Source organism: Pantherophis guttatus, chromosome 1, assembly GCF_059756535.1.
Source record: "Pantherophis guttatus breed Tessera chromosome 1, ASM5975653v1, whole genome shotgun sequence".
NCBI classification, from domain to species: Eukaryota; Metazoa; Chordata; class Lepidosauria; order Squamata; family Colubridae; genus Pantherophis; species Pantherophis guttatus.
This window is the reverse complement of record NC_142063.1, coordinates 285,147,958-285,170,931: the sequence shown is the minus strand read 5'-3', so window position 1 is coordinate 285,170,931 and position 22,974 is coordinate 285,147,958. Positions and strand designations below refer to the sequence as shown.

At 38.6% G+C, this 22,974-nt stretch overlaps 2 protein-coding genes across 4 annotated transcripts; one reads left to right on the top strand and one right to left on the bottom strand.

Annotated features, from left to right (window-relative positions):
• Positions 1-433: 433 nt before the first annotated feature.
• Positions 434-8,268, bottom strand: POLR1C (RNA polymerase I and III subunit C). Of its 2 annotated transcripts, none has more exons than XM_034428097.3 (9): positions 7,990-8,268; positions 7,022-7,093; positions 6,468-6,575; positions 5,503-5,635; positions 5,274-5,390; positions 4,773-4,922; positions 3,842-3,991; positions 2,523-2,639; positions 434-1,145 (listed from the first exon to the last, which is right to left on the bottom strand). In XM_034428097.3, exons 1-9 carry the CDS (start codon positions 8,056-8,058, stop codon positions 1,027-1,029), a joined length of 1,035 nt encoding a protein of 344 aa, XP_034283988.1. In that variant the 5' UTR covers positions 8,059-8,268; the 3' UTR covers positions 434-1,026. The 2 variants fall into 2 exon arrangements, with proteins under 2 accessions (XP_034283988.1, XP_087739196.1); XM_087883070.1 differs by having other exon boundaries at positions 7,608-8,122.
• Positions 8,269-8,407: 139 nt separating this feature from the next.
• On the top strand, positions 8,408-21,665 carry YIPF3 (Yip1 domain family member 3). 2 transcript variants are annotated; one of them, XM_087883071.1, is made up of 9 exons: positions 8,408-8,747; positions 14,194-14,394; positions 15,061-15,167; positions 15,933-15,978; positions 16,678-16,767; positions 17,003-17,134; positions 18,971-19,084; positions 20,072-20,195; positions 21,216-21,665. In XM_087883071.1, exons 1-9 carry the CDS (start codon positions 8,652-8,654, stop codon positions 21,329-21,331), a joined length of 1,026 nt encoding a protein of 341 aa, XP_087739197.1. In that variant the 5' UTR covers positions 8,408-8,651; the 3' UTR covers positions 21,332-21,665. The 2 variants fall into 2 exon arrangements, with proteins under 2 accessions (XP_087739197.1, XP_034283990.1); XM_034428099.3 differs by having other exon boundaries at positions 16,675-16,767.
• Positions 21,666-22,974: the final 1,309 nt, after the last annotated feature.

The following is a 22,974-nucleotide window of genomic DNA, read 5'->3' as shown; positions in this document are numbered from 1 at the left end:
AGGTAAATTGAGGACCCAGTTTGTGGGGGCAATAAGCTGACTTTGTATAAATATACAAAAGTATGAAGGCTATTGCTTAATGCATTGTAAGCCGCCCTGAGTCTCCGGAGAAGGGCGGCATATAAATCAATTTTTTTAAAAAAAAAATCTACTTCAACTATTTTATCAATAGGCATTTTCTCTCCTGTTTCAATTAGAAATTCTCTAACAATAATGGATTAAACTGGAACGAGATTCGGGTTTTGCCAGATAATAGTTAAAACGTACTTCCTTAACATTGAAAACAATTGGAATCCCATACTTAAGGTGGGAGGAATATTCAAGGAAGTTTTTCCCTACTTTGAAGAGGCATTTTTTCCCAGTAACTAAAAAGTAATCTTTTAAAGTGAATGTAGTGAGAAAATGTTAGGAATAAATATTTTAGACCAGCATATAATACCAATATTATACAAAAGTGTATTAAATAATGACAGTTAACAGGATTTAAATTTTTGAAAGAATCAAGTATTTTCATGGATATTGAAGCAGAAAACTACAGCTCAGGCACAGATCAACTGACTTGGGGATTTTTTTTGCTGACTATAGGAACTATGGACATCAAGTAGATAGGTGCTAAATTGTGAAACTCTCATAGCATATAGTACCAGATCAGCAAACAGGTACTATATAATAAGTGATCCACTACACAGGTAAGTTTTCTATCCCACTGTTGTAATGGAAACTAAGACTAACACCGGAAATCGTATAGTTCATTCTACGAATCTCTGTGTACACGTGATTGCAAAGCCTTATCAAAGAATGGCATCCAACATTGCCAGACTACAAATAGTACACAGGGCACTTTGTTATCCTGAATTTCAGTCGTGTCCATGTTGTGTAAATAGCAATAGCAATGGTTCAGCAACCATTGTTTTTTGACATCTCAGAAAGGTCATTGTCTTACAGACTGATGCAATCTTGTTCCTCTTCAAATCGAAGGATTTTGATAGTGATATGTCCCCACAAGAGTCTTTTGTGTTCCCAAATTTATTTCTTCTGGATGGATTTTAGCTCCTCTACGAAGCGTTGGCATTTTCCCATTAGTACTTTGATTGCTTCACTCACCAGCACATCTGGAGGCAAGATGCCTGTGGATTCTACAGAGACTGAAAGGGGAAAAAGGGGACTCAGTTTGAACTATCATAAAGCATAAACACAAGATACCATATTAAACAGTTAAGTAGCAGATAACTTACTGTTGAACAGTAGGATTCATTACTAGGCACCAAAATACAGCTGTGTTTAAAAGTCTGAACCCTTTGAATTTGCAATATTTCTCCATAAATATGACCTAAAATATGATCTGTTCTCCATACATGTCCTAAAACTAGATAAGGAGAACCATATTAAATGGGTCAAAAACCCAAATTGTCTATTTCAGAGCCATATTTTCACTTCTTTCTTGAAACTCAATGAGGAACAATTCTTTTTTGTAAAGACAAGGTGTACTACAGGGGCAACACCATTCCAGAGAAGAGCCTTTTTCTGTACATTAGTGTTTCTCAATCTGGACAAGTGTAAAATTTGTGTTTTTCCAACTCCCAGAAATTTCCAGCCACAGAAGTTACTTTGGTGATAGGACCCCAAGAAAGGCTTATTTCCCATATCTTATAGGACAACTTCACTTTGGAGCAAGCAGCCTTGGAGAGAAGTATATAAATCAGATTTTTAATAAACTATGACAACTCTGGTTTGTTCAGTACATCACAATTCACTGATACATGAATACAAGTTATGACCTTCAACAGAGCCAAGAGAATAATCTACTTTTTGTGCTTTTCAAATGTATCATGTTCCCAAAACAAACATTAAGACTTCACTTGCATAAATGTTTTCAGATTTCTACGCACTGAATGAAGGTCTGGCTCAAAATGATCTAAAGACAAAATTATATAATTCCGTTAAAATGACTGAGATTATTTGGTTCTATACCATTTTGATGCAAAAACTAAGACTATAAAATAAAATACAGAACTGTGGAATAAAAAGCAAGGAAATTACACAAGGTGCTTTGTCATTTGACATTTCCGAGCTAGTGGTTAGCTACTACGCAACAGTATTAGACAAACCATAAGTGCAAGCATCCTCCAGCGCAGTCCTATCAAAAGGCTGGCTTTCAGTGGTACAATTTTTTTAAAAAATCTAAAAATAAGGCTGAGCCACACCCACAACTCTTATTTCCATTATTTCAGCCTCCAAAACAGTCCTAAATCATACCCATCAAATTTGATAAGTGAAGAGTTAAAAAAAAATACTGGAAATAAGACCCCTTTGATTTTCAGAGGCCTAGGACTCCAATCCTTCACCCCTCAAAAAAAAAAAAAAAAAAAAACTGGTGAAACATTCACCCCATTCTGATGTCAAAAACCACCTGCTAGTTATTGCCTCCAGGAAAAGGAATATCGCTCCTAATCCAAGGAAAATTGTGTATCTATTTTACAATCCATAAAGATCAATAACAAAAGAACACGTAGATTACTCACAGATGTAATGATCTCGTACCCGACCCAAACGTACAAGGTTTTTTAAGTCGTCATGACGAAAAATTTCTCTATTGAATGTGTCCAATCGAGCATTAGCTACTCTTGCTACTTTCTTTCCTAGGGAAAAAAAAAGAACCAATACCTACATTTCAAAAAATATTAATATATCTTCAATGAACCTTTTCTACATATGTTGGATTATGTTTGTTCATCTCTGCTTCAACCCAACTACAAAACAGATTCCAAATAACATCTTGCCCATCTACATTCCTGGTTAAACCTGGACAAACCCCCCCACCCCTCAACCTGGCAGTCTGATTCTATGTAGACTTTTCCAAATACCCCTCAGTGAATTTAATTGAGTTTTTCTCTTAAGGCAGGGGTCCTCAAACTTTTTAAACTGGGCCAATTCATGGTCCCTCAGACTGTTGGGTGGGCGGACCGGCTGGGTGGGTGTGGCTAGGTGCTCATTTGACTGGGTGAGCATGGCCAATTTAGCAGTCCAAACAATACACACAAATTAAACTTTAATTTGTTATGCTCCTGGGGGTGGAAAGCAGGTTAATGAAGCTGCCTTGAGGTGTGTATGAGGGACTTCTGTTTGTGTGGGTATGCATGTGTGTCTCCCTCTCTCTCTCCCCCTTTCTGGAGGCCAGGGAGGCCAATGACGTTTTTGGCCCCCTGAGGCCTCTGCGTATCCCATTTTTGGCCACTCTGGCCTCCAGTACCTCTCTATTGCCAAAAAACGGGCCCGTATTTGGCCTCCCGAGGCCTCTGCACGTCCCATTTTTGGCCTCCGGTAGCATTCTGCTGCCCAAAAACGGTCCTGTTTTTGGCCTCCACGCATCCTGTTTTTGGCCTCCCAGGCCTCCAGAAGGCAGGTGGGGGCTTGTGGGTAGGCGGGGCAATGTGGGTGGGGCAGCCTGGTGGTCCCATACAGGCTGGATTAATGGATTCGGAGGGCCATATCTGGCCTGCAGGCCGTAGTTCGAGTATCCCTGTCTTAAGATTTGTAATCAGTCTTCACTTTTGAGAACCCAACATCAAGCATTCACTCGATTTTTTGATAGTCGAAAATAGCCTTAGTCTCTGCATAGCAAATAGAAAAAAAAAGTAGAGGAAGGCATTCAACCAAAGATCCATTTTTGTTGTGGCTATGTTGCCATTTTTTGTAATACCCATTGAGCCAATTGGAAGATCAAAAATTAGACCATAAAAGAAGGCAAACATGCACTTCATCAAACAGAAGATATAAAGTTCTGTCATTGTGTGTGGGGGTGGGGAAATTGGTCAATTAAACATGAAACATTTGAAATTACCTCTGATTTCCTCTATCTCAATAACTCCAGCAGAAAAACACTTTTTCAGCCGCTCAGCTGCTTCCCCTTCAACAGGTTGCAATAAAGTGATTTCTGGCAACAAACGGTAACTGGCTGTGGCAACTGGAGAAAATTTGGCATGATCTTTGCCTAAAGAAAAAGAGTGACTTTTAAAAAGCAAATGAATGCAATCAGGCATCAGTGGGATGAAATGGAGGCAGAGAGAGAAAGCTGGCAGCAAACAGGATTTGTTTTGCACATATGTCCAACCCTCTAAATAAAAATCAGTTGCATTCTTCTAAATAGGCCATTAATCTTTCATAACATTTGTCAGTAATGCTGATATACCAAAAAAGCTGAGCATAGACAGAGAATGCAGATGGCAGGGATTCTCAAACTATGGTCTGGAGATTGCCAGCATTCCACATATTCCATAAGAGTCTTCCCACTAATTCATTGCCAATTAGCTTATCAGTACCCTATTCACCTCAGCCCTTGCCTCCGACCTACTACTACTACCAACTTTTACAACTTGCTGCTTCACAAAAATGAATTGTCAACTAAAACAGATTCATTGAAGCACACAAGCGGTAATACAATAATAGAAATAGCAAGAGGGATGCTATATTTCACATTATTGACTTTATCTAACCCAAAACTCAAACACACGCTTTACAATACAAAGACAAGAATTACAAAGTACCATGGACCAGTTATGCTATCCGATAAACAAAAAAAACACCGACTTATTAAATAAGAGTAATTCAAGTTGTGAATCAACTACGCCTTACCCTCTCTAAAAGGGACCCCATCACTGAGATCTAGATCTATTGATAAAATATCAGTCACATGTACAAAATGAGTATTCCCCTCTCCCATCCCCCCAAAAAATGAAATTGCCAAATTTATATCAGAACTTTAGCTGTCTCACCAATGCCCTTTACACAGTGCATAAGTACATCAATCTCTTGGCCAGGACGCAACTGAGCAATGAGGATATCATCGTGGACAGGTCGGAAATTTGCATTCATGTTGTCAGCCTGAGATCCTAGTGGTACCCACTCCATGTGTTTGCTGTAAACTATAAGAAGACTATTTTTAAAAAGAGTCGAGCTTACAACTACACAGACAAACTATGGCATTATTCAATTATTTGCAAGGCCTTATGTCCTGCTCCAATCCAGCAGGGCATCTTCTTAATCAAAAGGGAATAGCTAGCAATTATATTCAAAGTGAAGATAGGGGAAGGCACACACACACACACACAAACACACACACAATCAATTTTCCAAGCCCTGAGTTTTTTATTCCAATTTAAAGAAGGAAAAAGATTTGGTAGACTGAGAAGTCTTGAATATGAGATTATGTCAAAAGAATATTTGCATTAGAAACAGAACAGTAGTCACTGATGACTTGAAAGCAAAAATTTTACCTTTATGGTTGATATAAAGTTCATTAGGATCAGATGATTCTCTAGCCGCCTGAAGATTCTTGCTGCATTTTATTTTCAACCGAAACTGCAGTGTGTTAATTTCATCACATTCATCTTCTAAAAAAAGCAAGGAAGAACAAAGTAAAGCAACATGCACAAGCATTGTTTTAAATTCTACTCAGTAATAGCCAGCTTCAGCCCCTGACAAGCACCTTCAACATTATCTTACCTTCACTCTTATACTCAAAGAGACGAGGATCCGCACAAATAGGAATCAGTCCCAAACGGTGAGCTAGGATTTCATCCTGTACAATGGAGGTGTTATTGTATACAAAGACTTTCTCCACAGCCATGGTTGGCACCTAGGCAACAATTAAACAAAGCACTGGTTCTCAGTATCTTATGAATTTCTGAATTCTAGTGGTCTAACATACTGATCTAAACATCAAGCTTTAAGATGGAAATTTTTTAAAAAGGTTTTGTAGACTCCCCAATGTTCTTGTATTACTTAATTCACTACCCTGTAGTTACAGCTTTATTTCTGAAAAGTTTTTTCAAGCTCTAATAAGAGGAACAGGCAATAAATTTTTAACAATAAATGAGATCCCAGAGGTACCCACTCCACATGTTTATATCTACTATGCACATGTAATATAATACTGCCACTTTGGCCTAATGGTTAAGGTACCAGATGAGTTCTAGTCCTGCATTAGGCATAAAGCCAGCTGGATGACTTTGGGCCAGTCACTCTCTCTCAGCCCAACTCACGCCACATGGTTGTTATTGTGGGGAAAATAGGAGGAAGGAGGTGTATTAAGTATGCTCGTCACCTTGAGTTATTTAAATAAATAATAAAGGTGAGAGATAGATGAGAGAGAGATGATAGATAGCAGTGAGCTTGCCATTTTGGACAATAGCTTTCTAAATTTCAATTATCTTACATATAATAATACTTGCTCTGTTTCTATAACAAAGAAGTATTTTAAACTTCTACAATGTTTATTGTCTAATAAAACTGTCTCATTTAAAAAACTGTTCTGAAGACTTCGTATTACAATTTGTCTTTCACAACAGTGTCTTTGACAAACTTTTTCAATGCAAATGTTGTGGTATTTTTAAGGATATGCCTATGCATTAAAATACCAATATGACTATGCTAGGATTATTTTATTTCTGTGGAAAAGAAATTAATACCTCAGCAAGCAAGATCCGTCGGAAAGCATTAGCAATGGCTGCATCAATCCCGACCATGTCAAATTCCAAAGTACTTTCATCCATATGGATCATATCTATTCTGAAATTCTGTGGAAACAAAGTTTGAAAACAGGCATCTATAGGCATCCTCTTTTTGTTAAAAACCTTGGTTGAGGAAGAAGTCTTAACATACAATTAAATGTTTATGTCATTATCAATGCTGAATATTCCATTATTTTACAATATTCTATAAGTACTCATTTATTCAATTCACATTCTTCCTAGTTTTTCCAGTCAGATGAGCACAGAAAATGGCTTGTGCACATCTTTCATAAACAGCAAGAAATTGAACTAAGTTTCCACCATACAAGCAATATCTACATTTGAAAATATACTACAGCTTAAGCCAAACTACACACAAGCTAATAAAATTCAAAAATAGTATTTTGCACTGATTTGTTGTTATCAAGTAAAGTTAGAAACACCACTGTTCCAAGGAAATAGGCAACTTTTGACTTTAAACTGCTTAACAGAAAGAATCACTTCTTTCTCACCTTTTCAAATCTTTGCTTATCCCAAGCATCATTGTATCCTGAATAATTCCCAGGAAAATCTGTTGTGTGGACCTGGAGAGGAAAGAAACGCTTGGTTATTCTTTGATAGAAAATGCAGATTATGCCAGGTTCAATCTCTGAATAGAGCTGAAATCCTGAACAGCTGCCAACCTGTGTTCTCTATATGGGTATGCGTTCAATAAACTACAGGTAGTCCTTGACATATGACCACAATTGAGCCCAAAATTTGTTGTTAAAAGTTGTTAATTTTGTTCTATTTTATGACATTTCTTGCCACAGTTTGTTAAGTGTAATCACTGTAAGTTAGTAACATGGTTGTTAAATGAATCTGGCTTCTCCATTGAGTTGGCTTGTCAGACGGTCACAATAGGTGATCGTATGACCTGGGGAACTGCAACCGTCATAAATACGAGTCAGTTGCCAAGCATCCAAATTTTGATCATGTGACCATGGGGATGCTGCAATGTGAACAGTTCTAAATATGAAAAATGATCACAGGTCACTTTTTACAACGCTCTTGTAACTTCAAATGGTCACTAAACAAACTGTTGTATTCGAGGATTACCTGCAACGACTTCATTCAGTAGTTTCCAAATTCAAAACCGAGATGATTAGTAAAAAAAAAAAAATCGCTTTACAGAATTATCTGGACAACTGGTGGAGTTCATACATACATCTGTGGATATTCAAGCAGCAACCTGCTTTTCGGTGGGGAAACTGCCAAATCGCAGTTAAATATCCCAGGCAAAATTCGCAAATCCCTTCCTCTGTATCAGGACAGTGTTCGAAGTAGCGCTTCATTCATTCATTCAGCTGCATTAGATTTATATTGTTTCATATAAGTCAGGCTTCTGTCCAGGAAACAGCCACTCAAATCATTGCCAAGACCCGCTTCGTGGCCAGACAAGACTATCCCTCCACCCGTCCCGCTGCTTTCTTTCGCTTACATTGCGAACACCGAATTCGCCCAGAACCACGCGGGTCCGCATCTCTTCCACGGTCCCCGGCGCTGCCATCCTTCACGCAAACGCGTTGTAAAGTACAGCCAAGCCCGGTGCGCAAGCGCAAAGTTTTACCATCGAGCAGGAAAGCACGTCCCTTCTGTCACGTGACATTGGAATTCCGGTTGAGCGGCTCTTCCCACCGAACGGAAGTGGGTGGCGGTGTGCCGCCATGTTGTGTGTGGCGCTTTCTAAAAGAAAAATGAGCGTGTTTTTTTTTTTAATGTGCGGCGGCGTGCTTTTGAGTCACGTATCAAGAGGACGTTGTGAGCGCATATTAAGGAGACGTCTTGGTGATTTTTCCCGCTTTCCTGTTTGTCCCGTCGTTATGGCGTGAAGCTCCTGTTTCGCCTGGAGCGCCCGGAACAACCAAGATGGCACCGTAGTTAGACCGGCTCCTGAGAAATCTCGCGAGAACACCTGAGTCTCCACGTCCTCTCCCCCCCCCCCCCGTGCGGCTCCTTAACCCCCCGAGCGCGGATTGCTTTGGCTTTGCTCCATCCGGGCTTTTTCCGCCTGGCTTCGGTCGGATCTCCGGCCCCCCCGGCTCTTCCGTTAGCGAGAGCGCGGCCGGGGGCGTCGGTGCCTCCGAAGCCGCTGCTGGGGAAATGTCCGGCCCTGGGGCAGCCGCGGGCGCCGGGGGAGCGAGGAGCGGGGCTGCGACGGCGACTGCCGAGTGGGGAGCCTTCGAAGACAACATGCAGGTCAGGGGAATGGGGGTCGGGTGAGGGCTTTCCCGTTTCTTGGGCTCCACCCCCTCAATTCGAATTGGGTTCCCTTCCCCGCAGCCGCCGTCAGCCCGTTCCTGGGCTCGCTTTGGGAACACCTACACAGGTAGTCCTCGACGTACGACCACAGTTGAGCCCAGAATTTACGATGCTAAGTGAAACATTTCTTACCTGCCTTTTCCCCGGTTTTACGACCTTTATTGCCCCAGTTGCTGAGTGAATCGCCGCAGTTGCTAAGTTATGCGACACGGTTGTTAAGTGAATCTGGCTTCCCCATCATTGGTTTTGCTTGTGGGGTGATCCGCAAAATGGGATCACGTGATCCCCCTCCCCAGGACGCTGCAACCGTCGTAAATGCGAGTCAGTTGCCAAGCGCCCGAATTTTGATCATGGGGGAATGCTGAGAAGATGGTAACTGTGAAAAATTGGTCTTAAGTTATTTTTTTTTCACCGCTGTAACTTTGAACTGTCACTAAATGAACTGTTGTAAGTCGAGGACTACCTGTATTGTATGGTACACCGCCCAGAGCCCTTTTCCAAGGGAGATGGGCGGTTAAGAAATATAAAATAAAAATAAATTAAAAACACCAACAAGGCTGGAAATGTGCCTGTGTTCTCTGCGGGACGGAGGAGAAGCAGTTGACACTCTTGGCGTGTCCCTTAGAACTCAGGCAGTCCATAAAGAGAGTCCTTGCGTGTTGTGCGAACGAGCAAAAAAACATGAATGGTGTCACAGCAAAATAAATACAAGGGAAAGGTCCCAAAGCCAGATTGTGCGACAAAGAAGTTGGATTCCAGACACAGATAACTGATCTGCTGCTTAGCTTTTTTTTTTTTTCCAAGCGCCTTGCGTAAGCTTAGTTCCTCCTTTGTAGGTAGACTTGGATAGCTATGCAGCTGAAAAGATATTCACAACATTAAGTTTAAACCTGTGCTTGGATTGGTTATTGAACTAATAAAAGACAGCTATCTGCATTCCATTGTTGTTCTTTTTAGGCCATTTGTTTGCTAAGCTTACTGAACATTTGGCATTTTCACAGGGAAGAGTCCACCCTGCTTGTTGTCGGCCTTTCTGCCAATCCAGCCAAGCTCTGAAAACAATTCTGTCGTCCATTTCTGTTGCCTTTGCTATACTCACAGTTGCACAAGATTCAAAAATTTATCCATACTGTTGAATGCATTAGAGCAGTGTTTCTTAAAGTGTGACTCCAAGACCCTCTGAGGGATCTGCAAAATCAAAATTATTTGCCAGATCTTGAAGATATTTGCAAATAATTTAAAAAAAGATCACTCTTGTTTTAATTTTTTGTTTGTTAAATATTTTTGTTTGTTCAAAAAGTTTTTTTCATGAAATATTCTTATTTGTACATGATTCAATACCCAACTGTTGTATAAATGGATCAGCTTTAATTTTTAATAGGTAAATATTGATAAATATAACCCATACTGACAAACGTTCTTTTGGGGTCCTCCATAATTTTGAAAAATGAGAAGAGGGCAACACACGGGGTTTGGACAAAAAAAAAGTTTACAAGGCTAAAAAAGTATGAAGTGGTAAAACAGTAAATGGCATTGATGTAAACTAAATTTTAGTTGTTGTTTTTTTCTTACGTTGTCCCTTAAATCTTTAATTATTTCTTTCTTTAATTATTTCTGGATTTTGCATAAATTGCTTATTTATAGTATTCAGTTGCTCCCTGTCATACGCCCTGTTATAGAAAGCATTTAATATTCAGTGGGTAACTATCACTAGATGTTTATTTAGCAGATTGTCCATCAGACTATATAAAGCAACAGCTTTAATTATAGTTCCCCAAAGCAATAAATATTAATGTTTATTTTGTGTTCCATTTTAATTTAGTAGTAAAGTATCCTGCCCAGCATTCTTTGCTAACAGTGTAGTAACCTGCCTCAATGTTGTGATACAGACATGGAGAGTAGAAGAGAAGAGCAGTATCTTTAAGACAGGGCAGTTCATGATACAATACAATACAAATAGTCTTTGCTTTATAAACATTCATTCAACAATCACTCAAAGTTATGACAGCACTGAAAGCATGGTAGTTAGAACTGGTCCTTAAAGTTGCAATCATTGTAGCACCCCTGCAGTCATGTGATCAAAATTTGGGCACTTTTTTAAAAGATTTTTTTTATCCAGACATCATGTTATTTTTTATAAATAATTCATGGTAGTGAACATACCTGATACTCTTTCCTCCTCCTGTTTTCCCTACAACAACAAACAACTTAATGGGTGAGTTGGGCTGAGAGAGAGTGACTGGCCCAAAGTCTCCCAGCCAGCTTTAAAGCCTAAGGCAAAACATAACTGGAAACTCTTGGTTTCTAATATTGTGCTTTAACCACTAGATCCGTGATGGCGAACCTATGGAACGTGTGCCAGAGGTGGCACAGAGAACCCTCTCTGCTAGCATTGTCGCTGTCGCCCCAGGTCAGATCTCTGTGGCTTTTCTTTCGTGAGCTTCTGTTTCATCGTTTGCAGGGAAACAGAAGTTCACGAAAGAAAAAGATCTTATCTCTAGCTGCGCTGCTGGTGTTGGGAAGCCCCGCTTCCCACCTGCCAGCTGATCTTCAGGTCTCTGCTGCGCATGTCCGCACATGTCCATGCATGACCTTGCATACATATGTGCATGTCCACGCATTCACGTGCATGCACTCACCTTTCAGTTTGGGGACATGTGCATGCAGTTTGGGCACTCAGTGCCTAAAAAGTTCGCTATCACTGCACTAGATCAAACTGTATACGCATAGTATACTGCCATTGTACTGTACTATCAAAAGAAAAGCAGTACATGTGTTTAAAAGGGAAGATATGAATACGTTTCTGAGTAGAACAGTAGTATAGAATAGAATAACAGAGTTGGAAGGGACCTTGGAGGTCTTCTAGTCCAACCCCCTGCTTAGGCAGGAAACCCTATACCATTTCAGACAAATGGTTATCTAATCTCTTCTTTAAAACTTCCAGTGTTGGAGCATTTACAACAACTGGAAGCAAGTTGGTCCACTGATTACTTGTTCTAACTGTCAGGAAATTTCTCCTTAGTTTTAAGTTGCTTGACTCCTTGATTAGTTTCCATCCATTGCTTCTTGTTCTTACCTCAGATGCTTTGGAGATTAGTTTGACTCCCTCTTCTTTGTGGCAACCCCTGAGATATCGGAACACTGCTATCATGTCACCCCTAGCCCTTCTTTTCATAAGACTAGACAAATCAAGTTCCAGCAACCGTTATATGTTTTATTCCTGAGACCCCTAATCATCTTTGTTGCTCTTCTCTGCACTCTTTCTAGAGTGTCAACATCTTTTTTACATCATGGTGACCAAAATTGGATGCAGTATTCCAAGTAGTAGCATTTGTCATTTTACTGTTTATTTATTTTATTTATTTATTTATTAAATTTATATACCACCCTAATCCCGAAGGACTCAGGGCGGTGAACAGCCAAAAGATAAAATACACATAATACAAACGTTAAAAAACCATTTAAAATATATAAATACTTTGGTCCAAAACAAATTTAAAACACCCCAATTTATAAGACAAACTTAAAAATAGCAATTAAAAGGGAAGCTAGGCCAGACCAGCCTGCTGGAATAAAAATGTTTTGAGGGCACGGCGGAAAGTACGCAAATCCGGGATCCTGCGTATCTCCGGGGGGAGCTCGTTCCAGATGGCAGGTGCCCCCACAGAGAAGGCTCTCCCCCTGGGGGCCACCAGTCAGCACTGTTTGACCAACGGCACCCTGAGGAGTCCCTCTCTATGGGAGCGTACTGGTCGGTGAGAGGCTACTGGTGGCAGAAGGTGGTTTCGTAGGTACCCCGGTCCTAAGCCATGGAGCGCTCTAAAGGTGGTAACCAAAAACGCTTCAAAACCTTGAAGCGCACCCGGAAGACCACCGGGAGCCAGTGCAGCTTGCGCAGGAGGGGAGTGACATGGGAGCGCCACGTCGCTCCCATAACCACCCGCGCGGCCGCATTCTGGACCACCTGGAGCCTCCGGGTGCTCCTCATGTAGAGAGCACTGTTGATTTTGCAAATGGAGCAATTTAGCCCCAAACCAATTTAGCAGGTTTTCTTTCAGCTTAAGGTAAATACTATGTCTGAAGATATATGTTCAACATAAAGTTTTGGGCTAAGGAAACTGCAGCAAAAAGTTAACATGTTCTGTATCTCCTTAATGGCCTTTGGTAATTGTCTGGATTTTTGCAGTCCAGATATGATCATTCTATCAACTACCTCTTTTGTTTTTGTTTTTTTCTTTTCAGTAATAGCTCTATTTTTCTATCATGTAATTTTACATTTTGTTCTCTGGACATATTTCCAGAGTGCTTTGTGTGATTTCGGTTTAATCAAACAGAAAAACAGGAAAAAAACTAAACATATAAAGGCAAGCATTGCAGGACAGCAGAGCCTCATTTGCTGAAGGGAGCTCACCAGGCCTAGCTGAGGAAGAGGCAGTCGGGATATTTTTAACAAGTACAAAAAAATGAAGGTTCTAAGGCCTAAGGAAACAGAAATACAGTTTGTTTAATCTTTTAAAAAGTATCAAAAGTGGAGATCAGGCAAAAGATCCCAAATGTGTGGAATATCTGAAAAAAAGTTTTTCTCTAGGTCCTGGCGAGTCTACCCAGATAACAGTTTATCTGTGTTCCCTTTCAGGTAGATACAACTCAGAATTTCTTCAATATCTACTGCCCAGGCAATTTTAGAGACTTAAAAATAAGCATATTACTTTGACTTTAGCTCAGAAACAGACCAGACCTGACGTAATAAAATGCTACAACAATGATATAGGAATGATATGATTGCTAGGATCCCATCCCCAGTGGGCCATGGCCTCACAGCCGTGTTTCACACCACTTGTAGTTTCTAAGCCAGACCCCTTGTAGGATACTTTGTGGTCTGATTCAGGGGTTTCCTGAGCTGGGTAACAATGTTGTCTCTTATCTTGAACTTTTCTTCAGGCTGTTATATTTTTATATTGAAATAGTTTCCAAGTTTATTTAGTGATGTTGAAAACAGCACTTTTACGAATTCTTACTCTTACACCTATACATAAGAGCTTTTCTTTATAACTTCTGATAATAATCTCTAATTATTTCCTGATATTAAGTTTACTCTGTATATATGGAAGAATGTAGCAAATAGTGATGAATAGGGGTTTTCCTGCTCTTTGAGTAGTCTTCATTAGCTGCATAAATTAATATGAAATTCCAAACTGGGAATTATGCTTATTCTAATGTTTGTAACAGCCTGTGCCTTTTCCTGGTGGACATGCTCTAATTGGATCCTCCTCCTTTGAGGTTTTTTTTGGGGGGGGGTGTCGGATGATAATCCATAGTTCTTGTTAAGAGAGGATGATTGCGTACCTGTCTTGAGCTGCTTCTTTATTTTTGCATTACACAGGGTGGAGGCTCTGCTGTAATTGATATGGAAAACATGGATGACACCTCTGGCTCTAGTTTTGAAGACATGGGAGAAATGCACCAACGCATGAAGGAAGAAGAGGAAGTAGATGCAGAAGCAGCTGCTGCAGATGAAGAAGATGGAGAGTTCCTAGGAATGAAAGGTTTCAAAGGGCAGTTGAGTCGGCAGGTAGCTGATGAGGTAAATGGAGCTCTTATTGGTTTACTAGTGTTCCTCCAATTTGATGATGTTTGAGCTCGGTAGACTCCTGCTTCCAATATGCTTCTGATTCTAGACTTCAAGGGGACAATGTTCTGATCCTTCTTTCATAATACAGTATTGATCTTAAATTTATGCCTGTCTTTTTTAGATCAACAATATGTGGTTTACATAAAAGATATATGGACATCTTTACCACCCAAAGTCTCGGGAATTTAATAAGAATCATGCCATATTTGCAATATTGTACAAATAATATCATTGTGATTTATAAGTTAGGGTATCATTTGACTCTTAACCATTCAACTCAGGCAATTGTTTGATTAAACAATTATGTTTAATCAAAACATGGTTTAGCATAGTGTATTAACAAAATTGCATAGTCAATGCTTACTACTTATTTATGAAAATTTGATTTTACTTCCTTATCATCTCAGAAGTAAAGTAAATCTTGTTCATGGAATTAAAGGGGGAAAATGTCTAGACCTATAGTATCTTTCTGTACATTATAATCCTATATTAAGTAATTCTGTTTTGATGTGGTACACTATAAATGCCCTTGATCTGCAATTGTTGTCTTTTTGACTTATCTAATTCTTTAGAACAAGAAAGGAGAAAGTGTTTAATTAATATTTTCTCTTTTTTAAGATGTGGCAGGCTGGGAAGAGACAAGCCTCAAAAGCCTTCAATCTCTATGCTAATATTGATATCCTCAGGCCCTACTTTGACGTTGAGCCAAACCAAGTTCGGAACAGGTAAGCAAGCCTGTAAGAATATCAGCTGCCTTATCTATCAGTGCCATTCATAGAGGTGCTACTTATTAAAGGTTCAATTAATAGTTTAATTTGTTAATTACAGAGCTGTCATGGTGATTGAAATCAGTTATCCACCATGATATTGTTTTCTGCTAATGAAAAAAAGGCCTTTCAATTCCAAGGATATTGTTCAGGCTTAGAAATGGTTTTGCTTTTGTTTTCTATTGGAAGTCTTTTTCAAGCCTTTTTTTCACAAGTGATATTCAAGATATTCTTAGCTCTGTTTTCCTTTTTCAAAGAGAGTTTTTAAAAAGCAGAAAATGAAAGAATGACATGCAAAACTATAGAATATTAATGTTATCATATGTATTTGATTTAGCACTTTTATCCGGTAAATGTTGAATCAAAGTTCTATTAATGTCCCTTCTTTACAAATAATTAAAAGTCAGAAACTTCATTTCTGAGTCCCATAGCTTCTGTGACCATTGTCTAGATCACAGGAAAAAAACAAGAAATGCAACTTTATGCAATAGTTATAGCTTTCTCTTCTTTTCCTTGCTTCACTCTAAAGCTTAGTGTTGATATGACCATGGCCATGTAAAGATTATATATGGAGAGAATTCTGCTTCTGTTGTTTCGGTTCTGGCATTTTTTTTCATAACCTACTTTATTAAGAAAACCAACAGATGTTTAAATGAGATGGCTGTCTAAGTAATCAGGTGCTTTCTTTCTAGCTATTCATCTGTACAATCTGTTTTAATTTAGATTGCTGGAATCCATGATACCTGTCAAGATGATCAATTTCCCCCAGGTGAGCTTATTGCTAATGTGAGATGCCCAAAATCATTTAGATGAGATGGGTGATCATAAAAATAAAAGTCATCATTATATTACTTCATTTTTTTTTCCAGCTATAAAACTAGTGTGATAGAGTGGTATCTATCTTATGTTTCACCAGGGGTAATCCTCTGTTTTCTAGTTGATAAACTGCTCAAATAGAAGAGAGTAAACAATGAATGCTAAAGAGTGATGACCATATTCAAAATGTAGTGGAGCAATGCTTACATTGCTTCATTCAATACTATATTGTCACATCTCTTAGTTTATATTTAGTGAATAGCCCTTCAGCACAGTGGGCAGCCAAACTTGTCAGACCATTCAAACGTAATTGTCCCAACAGACAAAAGCTTATGGCATCATAATTAATCATAGAAATTGAATTTCAAGTTCAATAAACTCAAACTTTGAAATTGATTTCATCTAGAACTATATAACATGGGTTTTCATATTATATCAAGTCAGTTGAACGCTATGAGAATCATTTCCCAAACAATTGCATAGAATAACTTGCCATTTATGAAAATATTATAATAGTTCTTCCCTAATAGTTCTATTACTTTTGCAAATATTTAAGAAAACATGAATGAGATTTTGAATATATTTTAACCAGCTAATATAATAACTTTCTTTGAACATTGATAAATGGCTACCATATATTATTTTCCAGAAGATAGCTGGTGAGCTTTATGGTCCTCTCATGCTAGTCTTTACGCTGGTGGCTATTTTGTTGCATGGAATGAAGACATCTGATACTATCATTGTAAGTAGAGGGGAATTGTTTTCCTGTGTGATAAGTGATCAGTTCTATGTATCTTTTGAACTTTCTTGATGTTGCAGTCATATATACATTATTGATGGAGAAAGATTTGTTTGGAATACAATTAATGCCTACTGCAGACTTCACTACATGGAATATTTATGGGAAGTATTAGTTGATAGCCCCATTTGTGTTTTTCCTAGAATGCCTTTCTGATATTCACTTGCTGTTTCTGCAGAGGGAAGGTACATTGATGGGCACAGCAATTGGCACCTGCTTTGGTTACTGGATAGGTGTTTCCTCCTTCATATATTTCTTGGCATACCTATGCAACGCTCAAATCACCATGGTCCAAATGTTGTCACTTCTGGTAAGTAAAAGTCAGTTTTCTACCAAGGACTGGTCTATTGGAGTCTAGAGCAAGTTTTCTCAATCTGGAGTCATCTCAAAACAACATAGTTAAGATAGTCCACCATATCTAGCAAATGTTGAATTAAAGATGATGGTATCTTTAATGGTACCGGTGTATACTTCCATTTTAAGTAAACTGATGTTTTTATATCCACATCAAGTGTAGATGAACAACTTTCTGTTACTCCTGGAGCCAATAACTCAGTCTTTATATTCCCAGAGCCTACAGCACAAATTGAATGTTTGTGGTATCCATCTTGGATTGGTTTCTTATTGCTTTTATAACTACTCTTTTGTGTCCTGCCCAAGTCTTTTTATTAGGACAGTCTATAAATATGTAAAATAAATTAATATTACATGGCATTGAAAGAAAGTTTGTGAGTCCCTAGAACGATTCATAATCCTGCAATACTGTAATTTACAATGTGATTTGAACTTAACCAAACCAAAGCAAAGTATTGTGACATGGAATTTATAATATTCACTGTGTTTGTTGGATTCAGGCATTACAAAACAGCAGATTTTTTTTCCAGAAATTCTGCTATAGTGTTATCTCTGTATTTACATTTGTTTCAAACTTCAACTCACGAAAAAAACACTGAATTGGCAGATACAATCTAATCCATCTTTCTCACAATGATTATGAGATTCATCTAAGTTCTGAAACTTTAAGAGAGCCTCAAACCATAATACTGTCATTTTTTTGTGGAATGCTTTGTTTTGTTTTTCTATTAATACACTTTTCTCGTTAATGTCAATAGATTCATTTTTGTCTCATCTGTCAATAGGACATTTTTCTAATTGCTTGCTGAATCATCCAGGTGGTCTTTGACAAGCTTGAATCAGACAGCAGTATGTTTTCTGAGATCAGTGGTTTTATCCTTGGTATCTGCTCATTCTTGTTCAGCATTCTTCTGGTGGACTCATGAACACTGCTACAAGACAATGCAAGAATAGCCTGCACATCTTTTGCCGTTACCTTAGAATTCTTTGTGAATTCCTAAACTATTGGAGTGATACTTTTTTGTTGGATGACCATTTCTGCAAATAGTTAAATGGTGGTACTGTAATTCCATTTGTACATTACCTCCTGACCTTGGATTGATTGAGATACATTCTAGCAGTGGCTCATTAGCCCTTCTCATGAGCAACAACAGTCTTTGTTATGAAGTCCATTGGGCTCTGTTTCAATACTGGTATTTAATTTTATTATGGCTGTGCTGCGAAGAGTTAATTCCAGTGGTGGCAACCCATATGTGTATGCTTTTTACAGGGGAGATCTTTCCTACATACATTTGATTGTCATATCATTGATTGGAACATCTGACTCAACCTATCCCCTTTAGAGAGTTTATTCGTATATTTTTTCCAAACAAGGCAGTCAATATCGGCACAGTGTGTTCAATAAAGATATTATGTAGTAAATTGTTTGGGATATTGTTTGTTTAAGCAAATGTATTCGTTAATTCTTTGAATCACAGTGTTGCAGAATTATAATTGGTTCTCATGGATTCACAAACTTTAATTACTGTAAATTGGACAATGGAGGCAAATGATGCTAAAGTTCAGTAATTTTGATCAATTTCTAAACAATTTATTTTCATTAGTCTGCATGGATATTACTGAGTTGGCTGTAATAGCCAAACATTATTTTAGTAATCTGCAGATCACTGATAATCAGTTACTCCTCCTGTATCAGGAGTAGGAACAGAATGTATATAGTGATGTTATTTTTGTCTGAGAGTTTCCCCTGCCTTCATGCTCTTATTAGCTATGCTTTCTTCCTTCGTTTTAGGGCTATGGACTTTTTGGGCACTGTATCACCCTATTTGTCACCTACAATATCCATCTTCACTCCCTTTTTTATATTTTCTGGCTGGGAATTGGTGGTCTCTCCACACTACGAATGGTGAGTAATAGAAGTCATTGGGAGGCTCTGCGTAAGGTATAGAAGTGTTCTGGGGCAGCCAATGTTTTCTAAGCCCCTGCCTCGTGCGAGGTTGGGCAGTGCTATCCTAGAGTGGGATGCCCTAGATTTGCCAGAACCTCTCCTGCTGCCCTGGGTACTGAGACGAATGACCACTGGCCCAAGGGCCGCCCTGCCAGTTATCATTTCTACCTGTTGTTTTGATACTTCCTCATCAGTACAGGGATCAACAAATCAGGTTTAGATTGAAATGATTTGCATGTGAGCTGTAGATGATAACTAACTGCACAACAACAAAAATAGCTATGATAGAGTTTTAAGTGGAATAGTTGTTGCATGGGGAAAGTTCTACTCTTTTGGCAGAAGAGACCTTAATCCAGTGGTGTGGATAGGGCTGGAGATCTCTCCTGCTACGGTGGATGATTAGGATATCTTAATGTTTTGTGTTCTTGGTGGCCTACATTTTTTACTATTGGACCATTGATCAGTTTCCAGCCCTCAGTCTATGAAGGCCAGATTTTACATGCTGGGACTGATAAATCCTCTAGCTCACTGAGAGTCCAAGACCTATCGGCTAACCTTACCTGGTTTGGCCCAAAGGCTGTTGTGGCTCCTGCCCATGTTACTACAGCTACTTGGAGTTACAGGTGAGAGCTAGGATATAGGTGGCAACCAAAGGTGAATAAGCAACCATAAAAAGAATCATGTGTAAACTTTAGAATACTGTATTTAGTTCTGGTCACCATATCTCTAAAGGGATATTTGTAAGGCTAGGAAAGTGTATAAAATGATAAATTATTTGGAACCTAAAATAGCTTCCTTTTGAAGAAAAATGGGGGAGATGGGTGGTTCAGAAATAGGAAATATACATAAATGAATCATAAAAATTGATATCTTTGTCGTCCCCATGCTATTCAGATTTTATATTGGAGATTGTAAACCATGAGATCTGATTTCTATTTTTCCTAGGTTGCTGTGTTGGTATCACGCACAGTGGGACATACCCAGCGACTCATCTTGTGTGGAGCACTTGCTACCCTGCACATGCTCTTCCTTCTTTACCTGCACTTTGCTTATCATAAGGTTGTGGAAGGTAAGAAAATAAATTGAAGTGTTTGGGTTTGGAAGAACTGCTCACTGTCTGTAGAAGTTGTGGCCTAAATGTACTCTTCTAACATAGTCCTCTGATAGTGCAGCCCGTATTTCCAGAGTATGTATACATTCATTCAAGTGAAGCAGATTTTGACTTAAGAAGAAGCACTACAGGTCCTAGAGTCCTAGACTCTTACAATTCATTTACTGACCATTCAAACTTACAATGGCACTGAAAAAAGTGACTTATGACAGTTTTTCACATATAATGACCGTTGCAGCATCTCCATGTTCAATTGATCAAAATTCAGATGCCTGCAACTGACTCATATTTATGACAGTTGCAGTGTCCCTGGTCATGTAATCACCTTTTGCAACCTTCTGACAAGCAAAGTCAATGGGGAAGCCAGATTCATTTAACAACGTTACTAACTTAACAACTGCAATGATTCACTTAACAAATGTGGCAAGAAAGGTTGTAAAATGGGGCAAAACTCAATTGTCTCACATAGCAACATAAATTTTGGGCTTAATTGTGGTCGTAAATTGAGGGCTACCTGTATCAGCACAAAACTTGATTGGAAAGGAACCAGCTTTGCCTTGCATTGTACCTAAGCTGTCAGTTTCTTGCACTGCTGCTATTTCCAAAAGGAATAAATCCCATCTTCATAATGTTCATATTTATGACATCTCAGCAAGCTGTGATCATGGTTTCCCTTGTTCCCTCCTGGCCTCCCACAAGCAAAGTCAATGTGGTAGCCAGCAGGAAATCAGAAGTTGCTACCACTTGGTTAACGATGGCAAGCTGGACTGCTGGAATTGTCATTGCTAGGTGACAACTGTGTAGTTTAGCTGATAGCAATTGTGCTCCCAATTGCAATTGTAAGCCAACTGCCCATGTGCACATAGAGGTTAGACTGAAACAAAAAAAAAAGGTAAGGTAATATGAAATTAATTATGATGGGTGTTGGTACAATACAGCCTAGTATTTATTATTGAGTGTTGATTTTCTCACTTGTAGGCATCCTGGACACATTGGAAAGACCCGTCATTCCTCCCTTTCAGAGAGTTGCCAGAGACATTCCAGCCATTTCTTCTGCTGTAATGAATATAACAAACAAAGCAGTTGCTGCATAGACCTAGCCTTACAGACTGGTGTGCTCACCCTGTTTTTCATTGGCTGCTGTTACCACAATAAATGGACAAAGTAACAGCAGAAGTAATTGGCTTATCCGCAGATTTGCTTTTGGAAGAAGAAACCAAGGACATTTCAGAAGAGCTGCCTCTGTCCAACTTTGGCCAAAGTGGATTGGATAGAGCCTTCCTATTGGGCCCTGTATATTTAACTGGGATTGCATAAGATTGCATACTCTTTTCCTCCGTATATTCTTTGTGCTTGCTTTTGTCTTTTTAGACTATGTGTATCTTCTTTGTCAAGGGAAGAATTAAATTAAATGGATATTGGTTCTCAGCAGTTTCTTCCATTGGACTTTCATCATAAATTGAGATCAGGTACATCACTAAGTACCCACAGCCATTTTCTGACGCCAACAATTAATTGCATCTTGCCTACAGAGTCTTGTATGTCAAGACTGGTATTCTTTGGTTAGCCTAATAATTTCTTAATGTATGATGCTCTAACATTTAATGAAGGGCTCATTTACAACAGTGAAACATTCTTAGTTGAGTAATTGATTAAAGTCATGCATCTGTATTTATAACAGGTTTTAGCTCACCCGTTAAGTCTCCATTATGTTATATCTTTTCAAAGTACGTTTAAGCTTTAGCTGATTGTCAGCAATTATTTTTGCTTTTAGAAGTCTCCCTAATATACAATGTGTATATTGTCAAATATACACTATATTGTCAAATACCTGTTGGGTATTTCTCTGAAGGCAACACGCATTCCTTGTCTACTATTTAATCAAACGCACTGGAAAAATGACACTGATTTTTGACTTCTGCTTTTTAAAATAATACATGCAACATATAGTTCCTATCACTTCATTCTGCTATTTGTTTTCATTTTTGTTTTTCCAAACTTTTGGAAGAATTACTGCAGCCCATAAGATGCAGCGACTGTATCCTACAAAAACCTGTAGCTAATAAGAGAGGACATTATTTGGAACTTGAAATAATTCTACAGCATATAGTAATTATTTCTTGAAATTAACATTTGTCATTTGTTAAAATCATTTTGTCATATCTTCAGAACAGGTAGAATTGGGGAAGACTAGATAAATGCTTAATCTAATCATCATGAAGAGAACATTTCATAGTAACCATATCTGGATTGGATGGATATTGACTTTTGACTTCTGCTTTTTAGAAATGGTACATGCAACATTGAGTTCCTATCTCTTCATTATGCTATTCGTTTTCATTTTTGTTTTATCAAACTTTTGGAAGAATTACTGCAGCTTATAAGGCCATATCTGGATTGAATGGATATGGTACCAACCATGGGTGGAAGGGGTGATACTGTCTTTAAGCTTAAATGGATTCCCTCCCTTTGCAAGGATCTATATTGGTGTTGGCATTTTGTAACTTATTTCCAAATAGTGGCAAGGTAGCATCTGTGCTACAAAATCAAGCTACTTCAAGTGATTAAAGGGAAAGTAGAGCTCCAGAATAATATCTCAAATGCAAGATGAAATATCATCTCCGGTTTGGCCTGTATTTTCCTGACAGCTAATAGTTTGCGTGATTGCACTGTGGAGAGTTGCAAGCCTATAGCAGTGATCACAAATGCCATAAAGTGTACAGATCTGTAATGCTGG